The following is a 25,131-nucleotide window of genomic DNA, read 5'->3' on the forward strand; positions in this document are numbered from 1 at the left end:
TAATTAATATAAAAATTTACATAGTTTTTTTAAGTCTTTTATCTAACTATTTTTAATTCATGGTACCATTTTCTTACATCATCTTACTCACTAACTTTTGCATTTTGTGGAGCAATTAATTTTTAAAAGTAGAGACATGACGCAATTTTTTTGAGTTTATATAAAGAGAAAAAGATGTATCAAATAAAGTTACATGTATAAATATGTTTGTTTATACTGTTATGAAGCTAGCTAAGCATAACATGCTAATAGAATATCTAATTCTGCTGATCTGTCTTACATCCCTGTGAGGTCACGTCGGCCCTAGTGATCGCCAACAATAAATGCTACTAGGGATCTTACTTTAAATAAACATTTAATTTTTGACTTAGTCCGGAATCAAACTCGAGATCTCGTGTTCGTTAGTATAACATGCTAACCGGTAGTCCATTAGGTTGACAGTATTCAACTAAGTTATACATATACCTACTTTTTTCAAAATTTTGCACCTCCTGGAGGAATGAAAACATCAATATCAATGTGCAAATCTATAGGTTGCCCCATCTCTAATGTCTCCTATTTTAAATGAATAATGGTTTAATTCCTCTGAAACGATGGAGATGAAAATAATGACATACTGCACATGCTTTCACACATTTTTCAGTGAAATTTTTTTTACCATTATGAAAAACAAAAAGGTCATTGTTTATCAACAGTATGCCCCATAAAATTGAGGTTGTAATATAAGGTAAAGGGACCTTTTTTTCAAAACATCAAAATGCACACTTTATTCTATAATTTTAAGTAAAAAAAAAAAAATGTGCTTAAATTATTTTTAGTAAAATATATAAAGTAGTGATAACATTTTTTTTTCTAAACCAAGAAAATTTTAATAATACACTAGCCATGGTATATTTTCGTATAAGAAGAACAACTATGTAATTAAATAAGTAATAACTTATATTATCACATAAGTTACAAAATTAAATTCTAAACTTAAATCTGATTTTTTTAATCATCCATTAAGAGGTATCTTCGCACATCTTCAGTCAGATAATGAATGTGCTAATTGGTCCATATTAATAAAAGACAATGTAAGTTATTACCAATAACAATGGAATACCTTCAACAAATTTCATTAAAAAATATTTCCAACATTTACATAACATTATTTATTAAAATTAGTTTTAAGGTGAAAAAATATAGAGAAGTATTTAAGAATCAACATTAATTGGTTCACACTGTTTTCCAAGAAGTTCAATTCTGGGTGCTGAAATTATGCCATTAAATTAATGATTATTCTAATAAATGACTGATTTATTACATGGAAGCGTATCAAATGCTTAGTTAGCTAAAACTAAAGAGTACATGTTTTTTAGGGATCAAAATATTGTTCCCTTATGTGACAAACAAAAGGTTTTTTTAACTTAACCATGGAAACATTAAATTCTATCTTAATAAAAACATTAAATACCTGATAGGAAAAAGTTACGCAAATTCAAATACTAAAGTTCTTAAATTTTCACTGTCTTTCGGGTACTGATGGCGTTTCTCGGGGTAACTATGCTATATATCGTTTGCCTTTGTTGTTGATAGCAATTCAGAGCCCATAATCATACATCAGCCTAGATGGACACTGCTATGCTGCTCGAAACATTGGCAAGAAAACAAACAATACAGTGTATTGACCCAGAGAAACATCATCAAATTCAACTAATACCAAATTTTATTTATCAAGTGTCACCTGCGAAGTTTCCATACAGTAGCAAACTTAATCAAATATACGAGAAATATTAATGATTAGAAATTGGGAAAAAGTCAAAAGGCATTGGAAAACAACTTTTCCATTGTACTCAACTGTACAAATGAAAACGAAAAACAGTCCAAAAATAGGTCACATTTAAAAATTAATGTACATGCCTATTTGTAATTATAATACACTATAATATGTAATAAAATAGAAAAATACTATGCGAATATGTTTACCTAAAGATGGATTTTAAACATTATTGGAATTGAAAACATCTAAAATCTGATAAATGCAAACAAAATTACTTTGTCAAATAGGAACTAAATACTTGGTCTATATATGAGCACAATAAGATGTCAAAGTCAGGGAAACCGATACCAGGACCTGCCAGATAAATAAATGAAATATTATAAACTATTGTGAACAAAAAAATGCCTGCAATAAAGCAATTGATATTTTTTCTTTTGTTTGTTTGTCAAGCCCATTTAAAACTACAGTGTGTCCGCTGGCAGATTTGACGCGCTATCCCTGGTGAAAGTAGTGGCAGCGGAAGAAGAGGGGTATCAATTGATGTGGAAGTGTTGCGTATTTTGTAATAGTTATGAATCTTTGGAATAGCTATGAAGCGTATCGCGGTTGAGACGTATTTCACAAATAAGAATTCGATACCGATGATTCGGTAATGTTAACATATTACAACAGAGATAAAGAACATTTAAGAGACGGTAATATAGAAGTCTAGGCATCTACAGGGCTTATGACCTGTCAATTGCTGGTTTAAGTGGCCACTTTACACACTGTGTAACATTCACCATTCTGCCCATATTTGAACACAGTGTGTAAAGTGGCCACTTAAACCAGTCATTGACAGGTCATAAGCCCTGTAGATGCCTAGACTTCTATATTACCTTCTATTAAATGTTCTTCATCTCTGTTGTAATTTGTTAATAAAAACAGCTCCCCAGGGAGTTGAATCCAGTCCTTGTCTACAAAAATTTGAACAAACTCAAAATATTGTTGATTAAGTAATGGTCCGAAGAACCAGTTGATATAGACGTGGTTGCAGAAGTTTAGAAGAACAAGATCAGTCGGAAATGAGCCTCGACCCTAAACCTTCAACTTTAGTTTTGAGTCTGGAAAACAACAAAATCCTTGCAGGTCTATCTGTAAGGTTGCAGCATCTACTGGCATAATGAAGACTTCGGTACACAACATTTTAGATAAAGAATTGAATTTTCATTCCTGCTAGCCGCAAATTATCCAGCAGTTTGAATGGAGATGTTTACATATGGAGAGAGAACTATGCCAGAGTGAATTTGAAAGAATTTTCTATCCTGACAAGTTAGAACAGATTTTTTTTGTGACTTCTTGTTAGTGACTTGAAATGGGCCACTGTTTTTGGTAATCGCGTAACGATGTTGCGCGCTGATGGCTAGCTTTTTTTTTATTTTATAGAAACTTTTTTATATCAGAGCTGCAGAATACTATGGTTACAGTAACAGAACCCATTTCCAGTAGGATGGGGCCACAACACACACCACTAGAGCATCAATAGCCAAAGTGAGGAGCATTGTTTGGGGAAAATTAATGAGTCACTTTGATCCTACCCGCAGCTATCAGTCCAGATCTCTGCAAGCGAGGTTTTGCCAACATGAGTTCTCGATTTCCAAAGTGTTTGCAACAAAACGGACGGCATTTGAGTAAAATTATTTTTAAAAACATAAATCTGAATCTTTTCTCACTATGAAAATAAATAAATTACTTGTATAATTTAATTAGAATTATCATAATCTTTTAAAGTGTCAAGTCTGCCAGCGGACACCCTGTATCAGTCAAGTTTCCGCAATGACAAAAGTTTCACAATTGGAGTTTTGCCAGATATAGTATATTTTTAAAAGTAATAATAAAAATATAACTTGCTATATTATTTGCAAAATGTAAAAGTGTGGAGTAAATTTAAGACATAATAATAGTCACATGGATGAAATATTAGACAATTTTAGCAAGATCATACTGTAATTTCGAATATAATAAGGAATAGGGGAATTCTGATGATAATTCCGATTAAAAAAATTAAAAAATTGTCAGGTAGTGAAAAATGTATTTTTGCTGTAACTAATAAATATTATTAATTATAGCTAGAAGAAAATCATTACAATAATTCATACATAAATTAATATAATATGACATAATGTTTCCATATCCATATATCTGCGGTTTTAATCTAAATGGGCCAATGTTCGTTTTCGTTTTTATTTCATCATTATCGCAATGGTCTGTGTGAATATGTATATATTTTTTTATTAAATAAAATATTAATTTATTTATTAAAGATATTAATTTTAAACTGTTTATGATAACATCATATAATGTCTGGGTAATTAAGTATATATTATTATCCTGTAAGGTTGCGATTACGACATTGGATTTTTTGGATCCAGTCACAGGTATATAAATTAATTTTAGATTAGTCCTGGCGATATTTTTTCACCTTAGCAATACCTACATAAATTGGTGTGTATTTTTGCAGAACTATAAAGTAGTTTCATTAAAAATATTCTTCATTTTCTCAAGCAAAATAAATCTTATGTGTGCTGTATTATATTATAATGTTAATTCAAATACCTATATAATAGATTCACACATACATTAAAAATAAAAAAAACCTACAAGTCTACAGTCAGTGATATTTTTTATAACTCACTAGGAATGGCACTTTTCTCTCAATAGCTTATCTTTGCACTAAAAAATATAAAACATATTTTGATTATGGTCTTTATGTTTTTAAAAAAACTACTCAATACAACTAACCGGTTTAATTATTGTTAATAGTACAGACAACAGTTATGTGGTTGTTGATCTATAATTATAATTCTAAAATAAATCAATTTTCAATAAAAGACAATTATATGAGTTTACATCAAAGATAAATATCAGGTCAGTTCAAAAGTTCTTTATATTATTTTAATCAATGATATATTTTCCTAAACTAACTAAAATTTCTCGCCATCTTATAGGTGGATTTTTTATTCCTTCAATGTAGAAAGGCTCTGGTTTTGATGCAAAAAAAAAACTTAAAATATCTTTTTGTACTTCTTAAGATCTTAAGAATTTATTTTTTTTCCTAGCAAAAAAAATGTAGGGAACGAAATAAGTGACAATCACTTGGAGCAATGTCTGGGGAGTAAGCAGGATGCGGCAAAAGCTTCCTATTAAATTAAACATTTTTTTGTTGAATTTTCCAAGCTGTGTGCGGCCTAGCATTATCTTGATGAAATAACACTTTCTTTATTTAATCGAGGGTGTTTTTTTATTAAATTCAGAGTTTAAACGACAAAGTTGTTCACTGTTAACATCTGCATTAATGGTTTGACTGGTTTTAACAGTTCGTAATAAATAACACCATACATATCCCACCAAACACTTAAAAGTATCTTTTTAGGATGCAAAGATACCTTTACTGTTGGGAGTAAGCTGCTTATTTTTATCAATCCACTGTCTTTTTTTCGTGACATTGTGATAAATAATCCATTGCCTCCAAATGCCTCTCGTGTGGCGGTCTAAAAATGCCTCTTGTGTAGTGTTGTCAAAGCGAGATAAAAGGGAAGTAGAGATGTTTATTCGCTGCTGGCAATTGGCTTCGGATAGCTCATGCAGTACTTACTTCCCAAGTTGGATACTTTCCCTATCTCTTTTAAGTGATAAAAGACTGTTCCGTGACATGAATTCATCCTTTCTGAAATCTGATCCACTGTAATTTGAGGCTTTGACTCCACAAGACTATAAAGAACATCATTGTCAAAATTAACAGGATGACCTGAATGAGGCTCATCATCTATACTGCTTTCTTCTTCTATAAATTTGCTAAACCATTTCTGGGCAGTTCTAGTACTAGTTACGATGTACACTGTGAATTTTTATCGCTACAGATCTGGCGGTTTCACCACGCGAAAATATAAAACAGCACATTTGTATTGATTATCAATATTCATTTTCTATGGGTACTTATAGTGTATTTATTAATTTTATTATCATCCGATGTTTGCGAAAGTTGGTGATAGACTGACTAATAGAATAGGCAATCGATGACAAGATTTAACAAATTTAAAAATCTATTATTCAACATAGTGAGTCACAGGAAATCCCATATATTCTATAAATGCGCACGAACTTATGGACTGATCTGATATATATTTTGTAGAAAATGTAGATATTTGTATTTGTACATATTAAATATTGAAATAAAAATTTCATATTCAGAAGTATATTGATATGAATTATTTTTGATAAAAATACAGTCATCTCAAAGAGAGGATTATGTTTAAAACACATTATTAGTGGTATCAGCAAGTTCATAAATAACTAAAATAAATATAATGCTTTGATTAGAGCAGATGTCTAAATATTAACTAAATCATAACCCTTTAGGAAAAATTTACTTCGCTTTGGTACTGTTACTGTGATTAAAGGTAATATAAAAGGTATTATATATCAAACTTACATATGAGGTATGTTAAAACAAAGATGGCAATCGCATCCATTGATCTGAAATGAGTTAGATATGGAAATGGATAGAGAAACAAAAATATTATTGACAGTTGCAAAGGTTTCGGAGCAAAAATGGCAGTATCCATTTCATTTTTGACTCAACATATTTAGTTTCGCAACAATAACGGCAGTCTCCTTTACATTACCGAACAGAAACCCAAAAATAAACTAAAACCATCTATCAATTTAAAATAAATTGGCAATTTATCCCAATAAAATAAACACAGGAGTAACTTCTGGCTACAATTATTAATTAGAGTAATAAATTATTCTCGCAGTCTGGAAAAAGTACTAAAAAAACATTTGCTGCGGATTGATCGAAACGAAAAAAGTGGAAACTGCTGTCTTTGTTTTAACACTCATCATATGTATTTTATATGTGCAATGATACATTACGAGTTGTTAGACAGGAAAAATAAATCCTTTGTCTTATATATAAAATCAAAGCATTTACTTCTATGGAGCAAAACCAAATAAGAGATTTTAAGCTAAAAAAAACCAAGCACATACAAAGATATGCAAATTTTATATAAAATTTACAAAACTTTCTTATAATTATAAAAAATACATCAACACATTTTACATTTTTGGTAGATTAAAACTCAGAAACACGTCTTACTCTCAATATTAAGATCAATAGTAGCTTATCTGATTGTATCTCGTCTTTGAAGGATATCGAAGAGTATTCGGTTAGAATCCACATCACTATCTTCGGAATGATTATCTGCATTATCTCTAGGTCGTGAAGTGGAAGGACCATCAACATCAGACATCAGTGGTACGCTGTGTTCCCCTTTGCTTTTGTAACTAGTATTCCGTCGGAACAAAGATATGTCTTGATTGTCAAAACCAGATACATCTAGTTTCTCTGTCACAATGAAACCCTGAGCCAATCTAGATGGATACTTGATGCTAGTAGTGACTTGGTGGCTGTTATTTGTGGTTGTGAATTTGTGTACGATGTGCCCCGAAATACCCAAGAGGCACATGAAGAGCCCCATCACATTAATCATACTTAACTGGTCTCCAGTCAACTCAACAGCTAAGACCAAAATCACCATTTCCTAAAATAACAAATAGCAAATAATAAATACCTAGTAATATTGGTAATGCAATTATTGATAGATAATATCATTACGGAAGGTAAAAACATGTATGAGATCTCGGGTTCTATTCCGGACAAGGTCCAAATAAATTATTTATTGAATAAAATACATTTTTTAACTCTAACATTTTATAGCCTGGGGTGGCAGCTGAATTGCCTTGAAGTAACAAATGATTGAGATAGGCTGCAGTTGGTGTAGCAATGCATAGCTTTATGGTGCAGATAAGAAAATTACATTTTTACTGATAGTTCATTAAGAACCTCATTAGAGATAAGAGCATTTGGCATGAGCTAAATTATTGTACGAGCCGTGAATAAAAAAGATGGAGTATTACAACCATAAGGGGCACACTTAGATTTACTGGAGTAGAGTGGTACATTCTTGATACAATTAAAAATTGTAAACAATTGTGTTTAATAAAAATAGTTAAGTGGTAGCTGACCAAGCACAAATAAAGACAGTATTTGTAAAATGATCAATTCACAATATGAAGCTCAATTTTTGTTATCACGTTTCCTAACTTGGGAACGGAAAATAACTTTTCCTAATATTATCACTACTGTTACTATCTGATATCAGTATTTCTCTGAATTTTATTGGCTCCATGAAACAATTATATAATAAAGTCATTAAAGCCATTATTTTTTCTGGTAAAAGATAAGAATGTGTTCAAAACAGTTTGCAAGTAGACCTATTTAAAAAAAAAAAAAAATTATTGGGGACGTATGAGTTCACGCTGTTTTATCGTGAAAATTAATGCTTTATTTTAAAAAATGAGTTAAGAACATGTCATTGAAAGCATTATCCAGCGCTAGCGACTACTTTCTCCTATCTTTCCGACAGCTGTCGTCAATCGTAACAAGTGGTAATCGGAAGGTGTAATGTCCAGCGTCTACAGCGAGGGGGGATGTAGGATGTCCCGTTTGAGCGTTCCCAAGTTCGTTTTGTCTGTGTCGTGTCTCTCCTTCTATTGTGGCTGCTTTTCCTACAATACTCGGCTCAAACGCAGTAATTGTAGTCGATAGCGTTCTCCCGTGATGGTTTCTTTGGGTTTGAGGAGCACATAATACACTACACCAAGCTGATCCCACCAAATACAGAGCATGAGTTTAAAACCATGGATATTCAGCTTTGCTGTCAATGTTGATGCATGTCTGGGCTTACCCCGCAATTTTCTAATTTGAAATGAAAAAATATGTGAAATATGTGATTATGAAAAAATATGTTGTTGACACTTGGACGGGATAACATATACTGTCATTTCAAGCCTAATGGTGGAGCTGTAGTATTGCCTGATGTAAAAAGACTAAGTTAACACAATCTGTTGGGAAACAGCGGGAACTTATTACAGTCCCGAATATTTAATCATCATTTGAAAATTCTAATATTATTATAAATTCTATTAACTAGTTAATTGTTACACCCGATGATGGGTAATCAGATTATCTGAAACTAGTTGTGTTATAATATTAAACTCGTGTGTGGCCTTTATAATCAAGTATTTTATTTTAAATATATATACAATTTTATTTAATTGTTTTTTGAATAAACTTTTGTAAAGACAAACAATAAAACAGTTTTACGAGTTTTCGTATATAAACAAAAAATATGAATTTAATAATAATTTTGAAATGGCTCATTATTTACACTAAACATTTAAAAAAATTATTGTGATTCAACTTACTTTAAAAATGCCAGCTACAGATAAGGTCAGACTTGAGGTATTGGTGACTACAAGATATTCACTGAGTTCCATTGCAAAGGCAAGAATTGCCCCAAACGATATTTTACAAAAATTTAGTAAATATGCTTCTTTGGGCACCGTCATTATGTTTTGAATAAGCTGCAAACCTAATAACATTGATCAAAAGAAAATTAATAATAAATGAATAGGAATACAAAACAAGGGCTCTTCAAACAGAAACATGATTTATATCAAACACTGCAATAGAGTTAATTTCACAAACATATTTCTCATCCCCAGAAGTACACCGTCATAGGTCTAAATTTGACTGCTTTGTATTAGAATGCAGTATGACCACATTTATTCTTTTAGGAGACCACTGACATATATCAACTTTTTTTTTGTGATATATATCACAAACCTTAGTATTCTTTAAAATTAATTGAGTAAAATGAGCAAACATTACAAAAAAAAACTGGGCATTATCGTGTCAATTTGAAAAAAAATTTGCTTTTCTATCCAATAGGAGAGGTGTTGCTCAAAAGCAAAAATGGAACAAAAAAATTGATAATTCAGACATACCACGATGAACTTTTGGGGGTGCGATTTGTAAAATTTGTCGAAAAATGCTTTTTATTAAATAATCAGTCAACATGCATTACTGCCAATCTATAAATTAATACTTTGTATCATGAATCTGATAAAAAATGTATTTTTATAAAACTCTCATTAATTTGTCCAATGTGTTTGAAATATTTTTTTCTGATTGAAAAACAAAGTGTTTGAATCTTGAAAACATTATTATTTTTTAATTGGGAGTATTGCACGCAGATTAACAGTACGCGAGACATTTAAAAAGAGCACTGAAACCAATCAATATCTTATTTAATAATAATGGAAATGGTTCTAGTGCCCAAGAAAAGCATTGCAAGTTTTTTTATGATAATTTGGTGTCCATAATCAGCAAACCACTTATTAATACCGAAGTACAAAGTAGTATTTAAGTTACACATTAATTGAACGCAATTATGCAGAAAGCAGCCAGTCCACAATTTGGAAAAAATGTGATATTGGAGTTATCGGGTGCAGTAAGGTCAATTTTATGTTCTGCTAAAAACAGCTAGACTGCTTTCAGACAAAAACTGTGTTAATCAGCTTCTGAAAATGGTGTCGATCTGAAAATGGTGTCGATCAAAAAATGGCATTTCTCAATTTGCAGAAAACACCCACAGCATTAGAAAAATCTTATGGGACTTTAAAAATCGTTGAAACTTTTCAAATACATAATAAGATTTCTGTTTTTAGTATAATAAAACTAATTAATTCATTGTTTATCATTATTTATTAAAGTCAAAAACATTCCAACTGTTCTCAGTTTCACTTTTCTATGGCTGGCTGCTTTCTGCATAACTACGTTCAATTTATATTCGTAATATTTGAATGAATTAAGTTAAAGTATTCATAGTCGAAAATAACCAATTTACACTGTACTATTCTTGACCATTGTTGATGTAAAATATGATGTAATGAGGAAGTTCAGTGCTACGGGAAATTGGATATAAAAAGTGATTTCTTATGCGCGGTTAAAATTAGAGCATTTAATTGCACGGCAAAGTTTCTCTAAAATCACGCGCGGTGTAAATAAAAAATTACAAAACTTTTAAAAAATCATACCAATAATAATATAATACATTAAAATTTAATATTTTTGGCTTAGTTTGATAGTCTATAAACAAATGATAAATTAATAAAAAAATCTAAACATCCTCATGAATGATCCTCTATCTTCAAAATTATAGTATTGAAAGTACTTGTAACGATATACCTACGCATAAATAGATTGTACAAAATTGGCGGCAATAAACACTGTGATAAGAATGTCCATTACACTTGTCACAAACACTCATTTTTTATTTTTTGTTTTTTAATTATTTTTTATTATTAATAAAACGTTTCGGGTTATGGTCCTGTGGCTAGTGTCACGGACTAACGGACCAGAGGTCTGTGGTTCGAATCCCACTCTACCCCAACTTGATTCCTATTTTTTATAGTGAGTTATTTACTACAACTCGTTGAAAATGGCCCTTAAAATGAAATATTTGGGTAAATCATAAGAATGCAAATATTTATTTTTAAAAAATAAAAAAAACAAATAATACATATGGTAGATATTATACTCCCAGGAGAAAAAAACTCATACATAAAAAGAAAACATTTTTGTGACAATACATTATATCATACATAGTTAATACATCCAAAATAGTAAGAAAACATAATATAAGAAACATAAAACACTACTTTACACAGTCTATATAAATTACATTAATAACTCACTATCAAAAAGATTTAAGTAATATTTTTTAATTGTGACACTTTTGGATTTGATATTCGGCTTATCGTGTTTTAGCTCATCGAGCAGTTTATTAAATTCGGAATGGCCAATATTTTTCAGAATCATTTTGCCAAACTTCGTCGGGCGAAACTTAGTTACATGAAGATTCCCCGAGTTACGCATATTGTAGTTGTGAATATCATGACTAAATGTGTATTTTAAATTTGTGTGAGCAGAAAAGTTTATGATATTCAAAATAGTATTGGTGATGTCATGCAGTGGCGTCACCATTAAAAGAAGTATTTTTGTCTGTCGGTAGATATCCTTGACATGGGAATCCCATTTCAGTCCAAGAATGTTTCTCAGAGCTCTGTTCTGAAGAACTTGTATCTCCGAGATCTGATTTTGGCTGGCAAAACCCTATTTAAATGATAGATAGGATAGGTGGAAATGTATCATAGCGTAGTAGACGGCAAACAAAATGGGATGAGGAAGCAAGCCACGAAGTCTATGCAATACACCAGTTACGAGTGCTATTTTTCATTTTGAAAATTTTCAAATTGGTAGCTCTATGAAAGTTTTGAGCCAATAAATAGTCCTAAGTATTAAGTGACATTGGTATTTTCAATATGGCCAGTTCCGAGAGAAATATTGGTATTTGAAATATCTTTTTTTATAATATACAAAATGAAAACCTGAATGAAATAATCCATGGGAATTTAGGTAACTTGTAATAATTGTAATATTGTAATAATTGTAATAATTGTAATAATTGTAATAACTTGTAATAATAATCCCAGTGAAAATCTAGTCACTCTATTTTTATTTCAAGTAACTTGTAATAATAAAAAAAAGAAGGTAAATATTAATTTACAATGTAAATTAACATCTTTTTATGGGTTCTCGCCTAGTGAGTATATTGTAGTATTAAATGAGATATAAATAAAACGCTATTACATAATGATGCTGCTCAGTGGAAAAGCATGCAATTAAACAGGTGTGTATTAGAATGCATTATTGTGTTAATTAAGAGGTGTATGATTTTTCTAAGCTTATGTTTGTTAATTTCGCTAAAATAATAAAAAAAAAACATTGTTAATAAATATAAAAAATATTTTTTTATTAAAATCTCAATCAACACCCAAAAATTAAATAAATTACTTATGTGAATATGATTTTTCTCTATACTGACTTGAAATATTCTGTAAAAGACTAAAGTTAATTCCTGAAATAACTTGATAAAACATTATTTTTATGTTTGTGGCAATGGTCGCTATAAATACAATTTTACATAAACAAACTCCATGATAGTTAATAATGATTTAAATATCAGCTAGTTAAATAAATCCAACTAAAAAATTCGCAATCATAAAATTACAATGCATCGCTGTTAAATTAGTCATTACATAGAAAAAACATTATATTGATAGAGCAGATAAAAGTTATAAAATATTAATATATTTGTACAATTTATATTATTTTTAAACTAAATAAACATAATCAAACAGAAGTTACGTGTGTTGCAACAGTTTGCATTTATAACTGACTTTTTGTAAACCATAAATAAAAGACGAGAGAAACTTGAATTCACAAAAAATAGTTGTATAATAATTAATTCAATATTATAAATATTTAAAGCATTAATTTTGTGGTCAAACATTTTACTAAATGTTATTAAATATTTGTATCTAACCACTTACCGACTTTTCTATGTCTACCGGTTTCGAGACGTACCCGTCTCTTCGTCAGGGCACTAATTAGAGACAGGTACGTCTCGAAACCGGTAGACATAGAAAATTTGGTAAGTGGTTATATACAAATATTTAATAACATTTAGTAATTCAATTTAAGTTTCAAAGTTTTTTACCTTGTAAGGTGATACAAGTAACAAAAAATTAAATTCACATTTATTTAGTATTTGCAATGAATATCTTTAAAGCACTTAAAAGATGCGAATCAATTTATATTCTTAATAACTTATTACGCAATTCGTTTTAGACTAAATTTGCATGTAAAGTTTTCCGCATTCTCAAGCAAGTAAAGTGAGAAGAATATTGCATTACCTTCAAAACCGATAGCAAGAGGTAGAACAGAGAGCATCATCCACGGCTGGACATAATAAACTATGTCAAGTGGATTATTTAGACCCAGTTTAGATTTCTGCATCAGCAATTGTGCAAATGTCCACCGTAGTCCGCTGGACAAAGAGGCTAATAACAACAGCAGGAACCCGAGGGCATTAAATTGGGTCGCTTTGTAAGTGAACATTACTAAACCTGCACTTATCATGACCACAATCATGACCAGCGACCAGGACTGCAATCATATCACAATAAACAGGTTATTTCTTATATTTTAACAACTCTATAGTTCATATTCTTAGATAAGGTCATATAAACAAGTCTTAATTTGTTGGGTTCTTTTCCAAAGCAGACTATTTCCAATTTGAAAGTTTTCAGGAATCAATATTTTTTTACTATAAACCGTTTGAATAGAATGATACTGTTAAGAAAGTATGACACGTATTTTTATTTCCTAAAAAAATTGGCTGGTCCACCAAATACACCAATAAATATTCGAAAAAATGTTTTTATTTTTTTTATTTCCTAAAACTGACTAATTCATGGTAATAGTTGGATTTATGAAAAAAAAACATTAATGCCTATATCGGAAACAGTTAATTTTGAAAAATACAGTATAACCCCCGTTTCACGTTTTTCTAGGGAGCAACAAAAAAAGTGTAAAATTGAGGAAAACGCTAAAGTGAGGAAATGAGAAATGTATGGAAAAAAAGAAATTACATAAAAATATTTTATTGTACTAGAGTATACTTAATATACTACAGAAAAATTGTAAAAAGTCCCATAATTGGGGATTATCAATAATTACCTGTGATTTCTTTAAAAATATTTTATATTTTTTCAATGAATACTAAAATGTGTTTTTTTTATAGAATTAAAAAAAAACATGTTTGAATAATTTTACGTAGGTACTTAACCTTAAAAACACAAAAAAAAATGAATTTGCATAAAATACATACAATGGTTTTTCCCAAAAGTATTGGGAAATTTTATTTATATGGTATAACTTTTTTTGTATGGTACCACAGAATTTCAGCTGTCATTTACATCGCAGCAAAAATGTTTCACACTTTTATGATGACTTTTTAAATATCTTCTTTTCACATTATGTTTATAACTTCAAATAATATTTCTATTGCCAAATTTTGAAACTTTCTGCATTGAAATTTATTGGTTGGAGAAAAAGTGATTTTATATTTTGCGCCTTTAGTTTTCAACTAAGTATATCTCATTCATTATTGGTCACATCGGATCATAAAATACGGCGTTGAAAAGGTGTGAGTGTATATTATAATTGCGATGTATACGGGGTCGATACTCTTTCAGTTCGTGCTGCACAACAGTGGTTCGAGCGATTTCGTTCTGGTGTAGTGGAGGTGAATGATGCACCATGCTCTGGCAGGCCTGTCGTCGAAAATGTCGATAAAATCATGGAAGATATTGAGAAAGACCATCATGTTAGCAGTCGTAGCATCGCTCAGGAGCTGAATATCAATCATTGAACAGTTTTAAACCATTTGCAGAAGGCTGGATTAAAAAAAAGGCTCAATGTTTGGGTGCCATACGAGCAGATGCAAAAAAACCTCATGAACCAAATTTCCATCTGCGAATCACTGCTGAATTATTTCTGAAGCAGATGGTGACGGGTGATGAAAAGTGGGTCACTTACGACAATGTCAAGCGACAGAGGTCATGGTCGAAAGCCAACAAAGCAGCCTAGACCGTGGCCTAGCCAGGACTGACGACCAGGAAGGTGTTGCTGTGTTTGGTGGGATTGGCAGGGAATACTCTACTATGAGCTGCTCCCCTATGGCCAAACGCTCAATTCTGCCCTCTACTGTGAACAACTCGACCGTTTGAAGTTGGCGATCGAGCAGAAGTGGTCATCATTGGTGAATAAGAGAGGAATCGTGTTTCATCAGGACAACGCCAGGTCGCAAACATCTTTGATGACGCGCCAGAAGCTCAGATGGGAAGTTTTTATGCATCTACCTTATAGTCTGGACTTGGCACCAAGTAAGTACCACCTGTTTCCGTATATGGCTAACGCGCTTGAGGGTAAAAATTTGGCCCCAATAGAGGCCTGTGAAAATTGGTTGTCCGAATTTTTGCCAATACGGACAAGGGCTTCTACAAGAGGGGCATTATGAAGTTGTATTCTCGTTGGCAACAAGTTATGGAACAGAATGGCGCATATTTGACTTAAATCGAATGATTGTAACACTTTTTATAAAGCGTTGAAATAAAGCGAAAAATACGAAATTACCTTTTCCCCAATCTATTATATCAACATATTTTGCATCCCAAAATCATAATATGGTGTGATATAAAACTCGATTTTTCGTGTTTTGGAAATAGTCAACTTTGGAAAAGAACCCTACAATAATTAAATATTCCTTTCTGAATTTTTAAATTCATTCAAATTTTTTAGTTATACGTAATGTCATAATAAGTCATGATAATCACTGTTGCTCATTTTCAAAAAACTTGAATTAAATAATTGATTATTTATTTCATTATTATTATCTTCCTGCAATGGTGCATAAGGCACTGCATTGGTACACCAATAACAGCATATACTGTTTTTGATGATTGCACGAAGGTAAGATGATCAGTCTTAAGCTTTAAAAGCCAGTCCAGGGACAAGGAAATATTTTAGTGTAAAAACACAATTTTAAATCAATATTTTACGTCAATCATGTCGGGAATCGAGCCCGAGACCTTTGGCATGGTGAGCATTGCGCTAACCATCTTTTGGATAGTTAGGTGATGGTGAAATAAAAATATTAACAATCATTAGGTATGATTTATTAATATGTACCTATTACTTTTTATATTTACCACAGTCTTACTATTTTCTAAACATGTTTTAAAAAAAATTTGTATTAGCAAAATTAGCTTCAACCATAAAGCAATTAATTAATAGATTATAAAAAATAATTAATGTGTCAACAAACAATAATTGAAAGTTAAACAAATAATTAAATTTCAAGAAACAACTTACTCGTCTTTCTAGGCCCATAAGGATAGCGAATCCGAGGATAAAAATGATTGTGGTTGATTTAGTCATGGTGTAGAGAGAAACAGTGACTAGTTCGAGGGCCCAGTTGGAGAAACTGACGTCGATTCCACTAGCGAGGCCAGTGGGTGCCACAGAGCGCAGGGACAAGAGGAAGGGGAGTGACACGCGTGCGCTCCCACTGTACAGGCACATGATGCTGCGGATGGAGGCAGACAGGCAGAACTTCACCACCAAGTGGTATATCACCACCGACAGGGGAAAGTGTAAACCCTACAAAAACAAAATACTTTTGTAGAAATTGAATTAATCTTACTTAGAAAAAAGTTGCAAAATCAACCCCTTGGAATATCAAGATTAACAATGAGGAAGTTCAGAGGTGTTTTTATAAATTATTTTAAAAATTTTATCTCTATGTATCGTCGTACTATCAGCAATATGATTTTTTAAAGTTTTGTAATTACACACCCAGGGCGTTAAAACTTCTCAACGGTGAGTTCTGCTGATTGGTGAATTGGCTTCCCGAAAACCGGAAATCTATCACATAACTCTATCATTGGTTGATTTGGAAGAACTTGTGACTTAGTTCAAAGTAGTTTTCGATGTAAAATTTTGAGAAACTAAGCCACATAGAGAAATGCTCTAATTTGTTCGACGTGTAAGAAAATATTTTTATATTAAATTTCCCGTAGCACTAAACTTTCTCATTTGATCAACATATTTTATAATAGAACATTCAGAGTAGGTAATACGGAAGTCTAGGCATTTACAGGGCTTATGACCTGTCATTGGTTGGTTTAAGTAGCCAATGACAGGTCTATATTTCTTCAATTCTTCTACCTTTCTCGATGCAGGTGAGATTCATCTTATTTGTACAAACTCAAAATATTGAGAAAACAGTTCCATTTGCAATAGTCTTTATTCCTTTGTACACACTTACTGTCTACTAGATATTAAAGAAATTATGAAGAGTTAAAAGTTTCAACTGTGAAGATGATTCACAAATTGTATTAAATAATATAAAGTACCGGTGTCAGATGGAACCTTTATGTTCCAAGGGATCAAAATGTCAAGTACTCAGCGTTTTAACTTCATGGGATATATCGTGGGTATTCTGCGAAAAAGCACTAAGTAAAAATTTTGATATTTTGACTTAATGATGAGGTTATACTGTTGAAAAAATACTCTGCAATATGCAAAAACAAAAATAAAAAAAAGTCCTATCTACACTACAAGTCAAAATATGTGAGCCATCAATAACATTATTTCGGATGTATTCAGAGCGGAGCTTATGGAGCAGTACTGACTTTTGTTGGTCGGCGACATGATATCCTGGAGATGTATAGTAAGTGATGTCCACATGCTTAACTCAGGGGCAAACGTGGCAATTATTATTTTCTTTCTTTTCTCTTTTTACTAATTAATTATTATTTTACATAATGTAATAGGTACTGTACATTGGAGTAAATGATTACATAACTTTTTTGAATAAAAAAAAAAACCATTTCTCACAAAGTGACTATAGTAGGTACAATGTGACTTCAATTTGAATTCCTTACTATGGTATTATGTATCAGCGAAAATGCACTAAGTCATGTCAATCAATTATTATTTTGAAAAAAAATGTTCGGAAAGTTCAGTTATTATTTGTTAAACTATTGAATAAAATGTAGTAAATAAATCAATTTACCATTTTTTCAACTTTGCTTAGTAATGTTTAGTGTAAAAAAAAAAGTTATTTCGTTACAAACCTTGAACTTCAATTATCTCAGAAGTAGTAACTTAGTGCTTTTTCGCAGAATACCCGCGATATGTCCTGTGCTAAGCTGGGATACAGACATACCAATGTTTTTTTTAAATTTAAACAGTTTAAGTGAACACTTTACAAACTATGTAACATTTACTATTATGCCTATCGCCAGTTATACTGCAATACTGCTTAGCAAATTATTTTTTAATATAGGGCGTTCGTTAAACCCTGTCACATTCGAAACCACGATGATCAGTATGAGCAAGATGACATGTTGGCATAATAAAAAAAAACAAATTTGGAAGCTTTTCAAAATTATTAAAAAATCAAATGGTTGCTTACTTCAGCAGGAGAAAACAGGAATGCGGAGGGGGTAGCTAGAGCAGGAGGTTAGCAGAAGTGGGCAACCATTTGGTTTTAATTATGTTTTTTCAAATTATGAAATGCTTCCATTTTTTTTTTCATACGCCAATCTTGCTCATTCCGATAATTGCGGTTTCAGATGTGACAGGGTTTAACAAACATCTGTATATTACTAATGATTTTAATCACTCAAAATACCGCTGGTGTATTAGAGCAAATATTACCATTATTTAGAGTAAAAACATAAACAATTTAAAAAACTGAGGGCTCTTAGTCCTCGGAACAAATTTATGCAGTTAAACAGTATTGCAGTATCACTGACGATATTTTTAATTGAGTTGATAAATATCAAACGCCAGTATGTCCACCCATTTTTTTTATTGACATTTGTTTTACAAAGTATAGTGAAAAAAAAGATGATTTCACTATTTCTTTGAAAACGTGTCCTCATTATTACAATGAAAACACTGTCAAAAGAACTCAATTCAGAAACTAGTAGGTCCACATGGACATTGTGATGGATTGTTGTGGACATACTGGTGTTTGATATATATCAACTCAATTGTCCTTTATATTGCAATCCCCTTTTAAAATCTATTTAAATATTTTTTATTTTTTTGTTTTATTTAATATAATATAAAGTTACAACATAAATACGTAATAAAGCAAAAGTACAGAATCAAAAAACGAAACGGAATACCACACCAAAAAAGAAGCAACCTCTTGTGCTTGCTGTGGGATTACAATATTAATAATTTAAGTACAAAATACACATATATTTCAAAAAATAAATTAAGGTATATAAAACATGTTTTATAAATAAGTGCATGTACATATGCATGCAAATGAGCAATGCAAATGCAATGAAATAATTACACACACATATACACGCACACTCACTCACACGCGCATACACATTCACACACATGCATAATATAATATGGCGAAGAAAATGATAAAATAACGTTTTCAAGTTACTTGACAAAAAAACTTCAAGTACCGTAGAAAAAAACATTGAAAAAAATAAAAAAATATATTTCCTTAATTTTAAAATAAAAAACTTAAATATGATTTAATTGTAAAAGCAACATTTAATTAAGGAGGTTGATAAACAATCATTTTTATCTTTAGTTTGAATTTTGTAAAGACATATATAATTTTTATTTCGTCGGGCAAATTGTTATAGAAATTTATTCCCTGATGTACATAACTTTTTTCAAAATGTTTATTAAATTTTGGCATATTAATATAATATTGGCGTCTATGTGAATAACTTAATGCATAGATTTTTTAAAATTCTCTTTATAGATTTGTAAAATTGATTTTTTTTAAATATATTTTGTCAATTGATGGAACATTAAAAATTTGGAATAGTTCTTTTGTTGGAAAAGTTGATGGTTTTTTTAAAATCACTTTAATTATTAATCATTGTACTATTTTTACTGAGTTTATAATACTTGTGTAGGAACCTCCCCAACCAATAATACCATATTGTAGTAAAGATTGTACAATGGAATAATAATTATCATAAAACTATTATCCGCATATGATGATGATTATGGTACTGAATTTGAAGTGAATGCAGCATATCCTGATCATCTGTCACAGGAAGGTAAAGTGATCAGTCTTACATTTCAGGTGCCAGTCTAGGAAGCGAAATTTTTCAGTTTAAAACCTTATAAACAAATATTTCATGTCGATCCTCCCAGGAATCGAACTCAGGACCTCAAGCTCGATAGGCAAATGCACCAACAACTGCACTACTCAATTACCCTTTTCAGGATTTTTACCTGAGAATAGTCATAGAGTTAAAAACACTTATCCAGGGTTCTGGACCTGGTTCTATTTCACACTCAGAATTGTTAAGAACTTGGGTTTAATTTACTAATTGTTGAATTGTATTGTACAGTTATGATTTTATTGGCATTTATAAAAGATTCAATGAATCCTATGTAAAAAAAAAAAAAACAAATCTGTAATCTTCATAAATCAGATAAACCATTTTTTAAAAACTTAATAAAAACATATCCCTTTTTTTTCAACAAATTCGATTTGTAACTAATTAAATAATTCAGATTAAACAAGACCCTGGTAAAAGTATATTTTTTTATTCAGAACAATTTTTGTATTTTAAAAAACAGGAGTATTTTTTTTTTTCAATGTTACTTACAATGATTTATTCTTCTCTTTTACTTCTTAAGATTTTTATAAGTGACTTAGATTGGTACAAATCTCTAATGAGGTAAAAAAGCAATCTCTAATGGTAGTACGTTTTTTAAACCTTTTGATATTTCATTCCTTTGAATAAACGCGATTCTAGCTTTGGAGTCTTCCTTTCCTTTTACCTTTAGTAGGCATTTAGTGTGGGTGAAGGAAAGCAGTTTATTTTTATAAATTTCCTTTAGCATCACCTTAGCGTAAAATCATCTTATATTTTGTATTGCTGTTTTTTTCAAAATTATTTATATGTATACTTACTATTTGTACTTTTATTAATGGGTCAAGCATGGCGAGTGGCTCCAGCCCGGTTGACTGTACCTTACACGCACTCTAGCATAATGCGAAATATACATTTTAAAATTAAGATTCAATATATTTCTTCATGGTGTAATAACTTATTAAATATACTAATTAAAAATAATTCCGGAGCAGCGTTGAGTAGGCTGGACCACTGTAGTATGGAGAAAAATAAAATTAATTTTTCGAATTACATATAGTAATGAAAATGAGCAAACTAATTATAATATTAAGGTGAAAAGAAGTAAATCCTACCTCAATATTATTAGGTTCCACAATGGTGTTGTAATGAGTAAAAATAATAAAAAAATTGAAAACGAAATTTCATATTTAAATAAAAATTCAATTATAAAATACAAAATTATTAATTCAGTAGAATCATTCTTCCACTCAGTCTTTTACTGTTTCAGTTTTTTGGAATTTATGGTAATAACCTTCCCTATTCTTCTTCCCATATACTTTTCCATAAACTTACATCACAATCTTTACTGCTGACAGTAAATTTATTTTAATATTTTTTATTTATTTCGTATTTTTAAAAACCCGTTAGGGTTATATAAGAAATATTATAAGGTCTAGTCATGATATGTCTCGTCTGGTAAGGGTCGTCGTATTGTGCTTTTTCAGGTTCAATTTAAATTTGTTTCCAGTGAAATTTTTCAAGTGGTAAGGTAAGTCATTGTAGAGTTTAAGTCCATTGTGTATCAAGAAAATCTAATAAATTTAGTATAATCTGAATTCATATTTGTCATTTAAGAAGCCTGTAGTTCTTTATTAGAGCCCATTGTAGGTGACCTGAACCAACTGACCAAATGGTCAAACTCATGTATTCAAAGTTTTAAACTCTGTGAGCTTTTTGCCGATTTTTTACTAAACTGTTTTGATAATTTAAATTAACATGGATGTTTTGGGAGCCATTTAGATCCATGGAACAAATATACATTAGTGAAAATATTTTTTAAAAATCAATCATGGCACACCTTATTGTGTAGTGAAATACATAAGCCCATAAAGTTTGTATTCCACCCTCTGTGATAAAACGTAACCAGTGTAATTCCCAAAGTAGTGGAGTTATATGACTGAACTTAGAGATTTCAAAAAGAAGTCTCGTTGTGGGGTTTAATATACTAACGGCAAGTGATTATATTCATTGGCAGACCTACGTAGATACGATTACAATGATCAACTCTAGACACTACAAAAACAATTGTTAACTGACGGGTGTCATCAACTGGCAAATTTTTGGAAATGCATTTGATTTGCCTCAACTGGTAGAAGCATAAACTTATCGTCCTACTAATTTGAACATCAAGTGAAATATCAGAATTAAGGAAGACTTCCGGTAGTTTAATGATGGGTAAAGCGGTACACTCCTTATATCAGGAGTACCATATTCTGAATCAAATGTACAGCAATACACAATAGGATTGTCAAAACTTATATTAGGTACATATACACATTTAAAAATAAATTTTCAATATTTGATACACTAATTTACATAAATGTCTATTCCCACAAAAAAAAATCGACACAACTAAGAAAAAAAAATGTGTATGAAAGCCCAGAATAATGAATAATGTAAGTAGTACCTGAGAAGTAAATGTTAATAAATTGCCATATTAATAAACATGCATCGGTCAACTAACGCCGAGAGCGAGGTTAACATTAAACACTGAATTGTGCAATTTGATTTGTGTTTCACTCTTGGCGTATAGGTATATAGCGCAATCTCTATTGTGGAAAAAATCGTTATTTCATATTTACATAGGAAGAATAAAAAATCGAAAATTACCTTGAGTAGCCATCGCTGATAAAAAGTCAACCCAATAGACAATGCGAAGTAAATTAATATAAAAGACAAAGACTGCGATGTTTTTAAGAAACACGTTCTATTTAATAACCCGGTTTGAGGTTTAATTGTATCTTCATCGTTGTCCCTATCATCGCTTTTTGTATTCACTTGCTCATAGCGTACCATTGGCATTTTGACAAGTCAATGTCAACAATCGGCATGTGCCAACATATGCCAGAGTTAAACTAAAATTAAACTACCAAAGGTCTAAGTAAAATTTAAATAGCCCTTTGTTAAAACATTCAAATCTGAAGAACACACATTATAAAATAGTCTAAACTCATCCATTGGAATAAACTTGAAACATAAGAATGAACCGCGCGGAACTGGACAAACCGATAACGATGTCTAACGTCAAAGTCAAAAAGTAAGAGCCTTAAAATAGTATAAAGATATGACAGGTAGATTCTGATAATGACAGCAATCAGCAATCATAATAAATATGAACACACAGTTAAAACAGTTCCACTAAGCGCATGTATCAGATAATAAAAAGGTCTAGCGATATTTATGAGCATTTTGTGCAAATTGTCAAAATCATACAACTCTTTTTAAAACTTCTATCGGAATCGGAGACTATTCTTCTTCTTCTTTTTTAATGGCTTTTTTCACTTTGGTACTGGGGTGTTCTAGTCAATGGTCAAAAAGGTCAATGTCAGATTTTATTTTTTTCTCGTCCACTTTTTGTAGAGGGTTAATAAGGTTAATGTTAACCCTGGACTTCTGACGTTCGTACGACCCCATTAGACCTAACCATTCGTCGATTCGACGAACAATTTTAGAGGTGGATATTTCTAATTAAAAACATGTTTTTTTCATGTTTATTAGACATATAATATATATGAAGCAATGGTTCGGCAATAACAAGCAAAAAACTAATTAAAATAAATTTAGTTAGTAACGCTTTTTTATAAAAAATATTTTGATTATGGCACAAAATTTTAGAACTTCGAAAACGTGTATATACTTACATAAAATTTTCATTACCAAAAAAAAAATCAAAAAACAATTTTTCAGCAGCGCAAGTTACGCAAAATTCTACTTTATATTCACCACAAATTGCGGTATTACATTTTGATGGTCAGTTTTCAAATGCGTCTTTTTTTTATGAAACAATTACCTACCAAAATTTTATTATTGGTAGGCACCGACGCAGGCGTGTAGGTGAAGGATCATTGAAGTTGATTTGCACAATAGGCTGGATTAGTCGATGTATGGAAATTTTTTTTGTATTTCAAAATGGCCATATACGGGAAATATGTTATGTGCTTATCACTAATAAAAAAATATTGTCAAAAAACATTTACATTTAATATGGTCACAAAGCACTGTGAATTGTTGAACAAAAAAAAAAAAAAAAATTAGGGTTTTTTCTTAATGCTCATTTGTTTGATAATATTTTTAAAATATTAATTTAAAAATTAGAAAACATAATATTACCTTTTTTCAATAATAATAAAATGACCCCCACCTAAAAAATCTTAAATAAACCTCAAAAATGCCATATTTTCTACTGCCGCCAGGACACTGAACCAATACGGTGTTTCCGGTCGAGCAGAATCTTCTATTATTTCTGCTATACTTCAAGATATAGGATTAATTTCACAAAAAAAGACATCCAATGTTGTAGACAGAAACAAAATTTGTCGAGCTTGAGCAAAGGAAAGATTGACTTAAGCATAAAAGTTATTATCAATTAATGATAATAATTTTGGTTTATATTTTGATGGCCGTAAGAATAAAACATTGCTTATGGTTAATGGATGACGAAAAGTCTTAGTAGTGATTGATGAACATATTACAAGCCTTATCAAAGAACCAGGATCTGAATACATTGGCCATATTTCATTGAATGTCGGAAATTCCGTAATTAACAATTTATCAAAAAATAAAACGATTTAATTACGCCAATGGTAAATATCTATAGTCTGTAAAAAAAAACATTGCTGTAATTCCACAATCCAGGGAGACAATACGGTAATATGCTTGTATGAGGAAAAGTCAGACCGCGTTTCCTCTTAAGATTAAACATTAGTTAGTTTAGTATATCTACTCAAAAAAGTTTACTTCACAATGCCGCGCCCTGAGGCCCCCGAGACTGAAACTATACACATGCCCAACGCGTATTTAGGCATTCTCCAACTGTCAGC

The 25,131-nt window shown here is 30.9% G+C and overlaps 1 protein-coding gene across 1 annotated transcript; it reads right to left on the reverse strand.

The window, feature by feature from the left end:
- Nucleotides 1-6,785: 6,785 nt before the first annotated feature.
- On the reverse strand, nucleotides 6,786-23,542 carry LOC148276565 (solute carrier family 35 member H1). Its single transcript, XM_088234081.1, has 5 exons — nucleotides 22,922-23,542; nucleotides 16,485-16,772; nucleotides 13,463-13,715; nucleotides 9,068-9,234; nucleotides 6,786-7,341 (listed from the first exon to the last, which is right to left on the reverse strand). Exons 1-5 carry the CDS (start codon nucleotides 23,111-23,113, stop codon nucleotides 6,922-6,924), a joined length of 1,320 nt encoding a protein of 439 aa, XP_088090207.1. The 5' UTR covers nucleotides 23,114-23,542; the 3' UTR covers nucleotides 6,786-6,921.
- Between the last annotated feature and the right edge of the window lie 1,589 nt (nucleotides 23,543-25,131).

Source organism: Micrasema longulum, unplaced genomic scaffold (genome assembly GCF_059751315.1).
Source record: "Micrasema longulum isolate JH-2025_06_02 unplaced genomic scaffold, ASM5975131v1 h1tg001192l, whole genome shotgun sequence".
NCBI lineage: Eukaryota > Metazoa > Arthropoda > Insecta > Trichoptera > Brachycentridae > Micrasema > Micrasema longulum.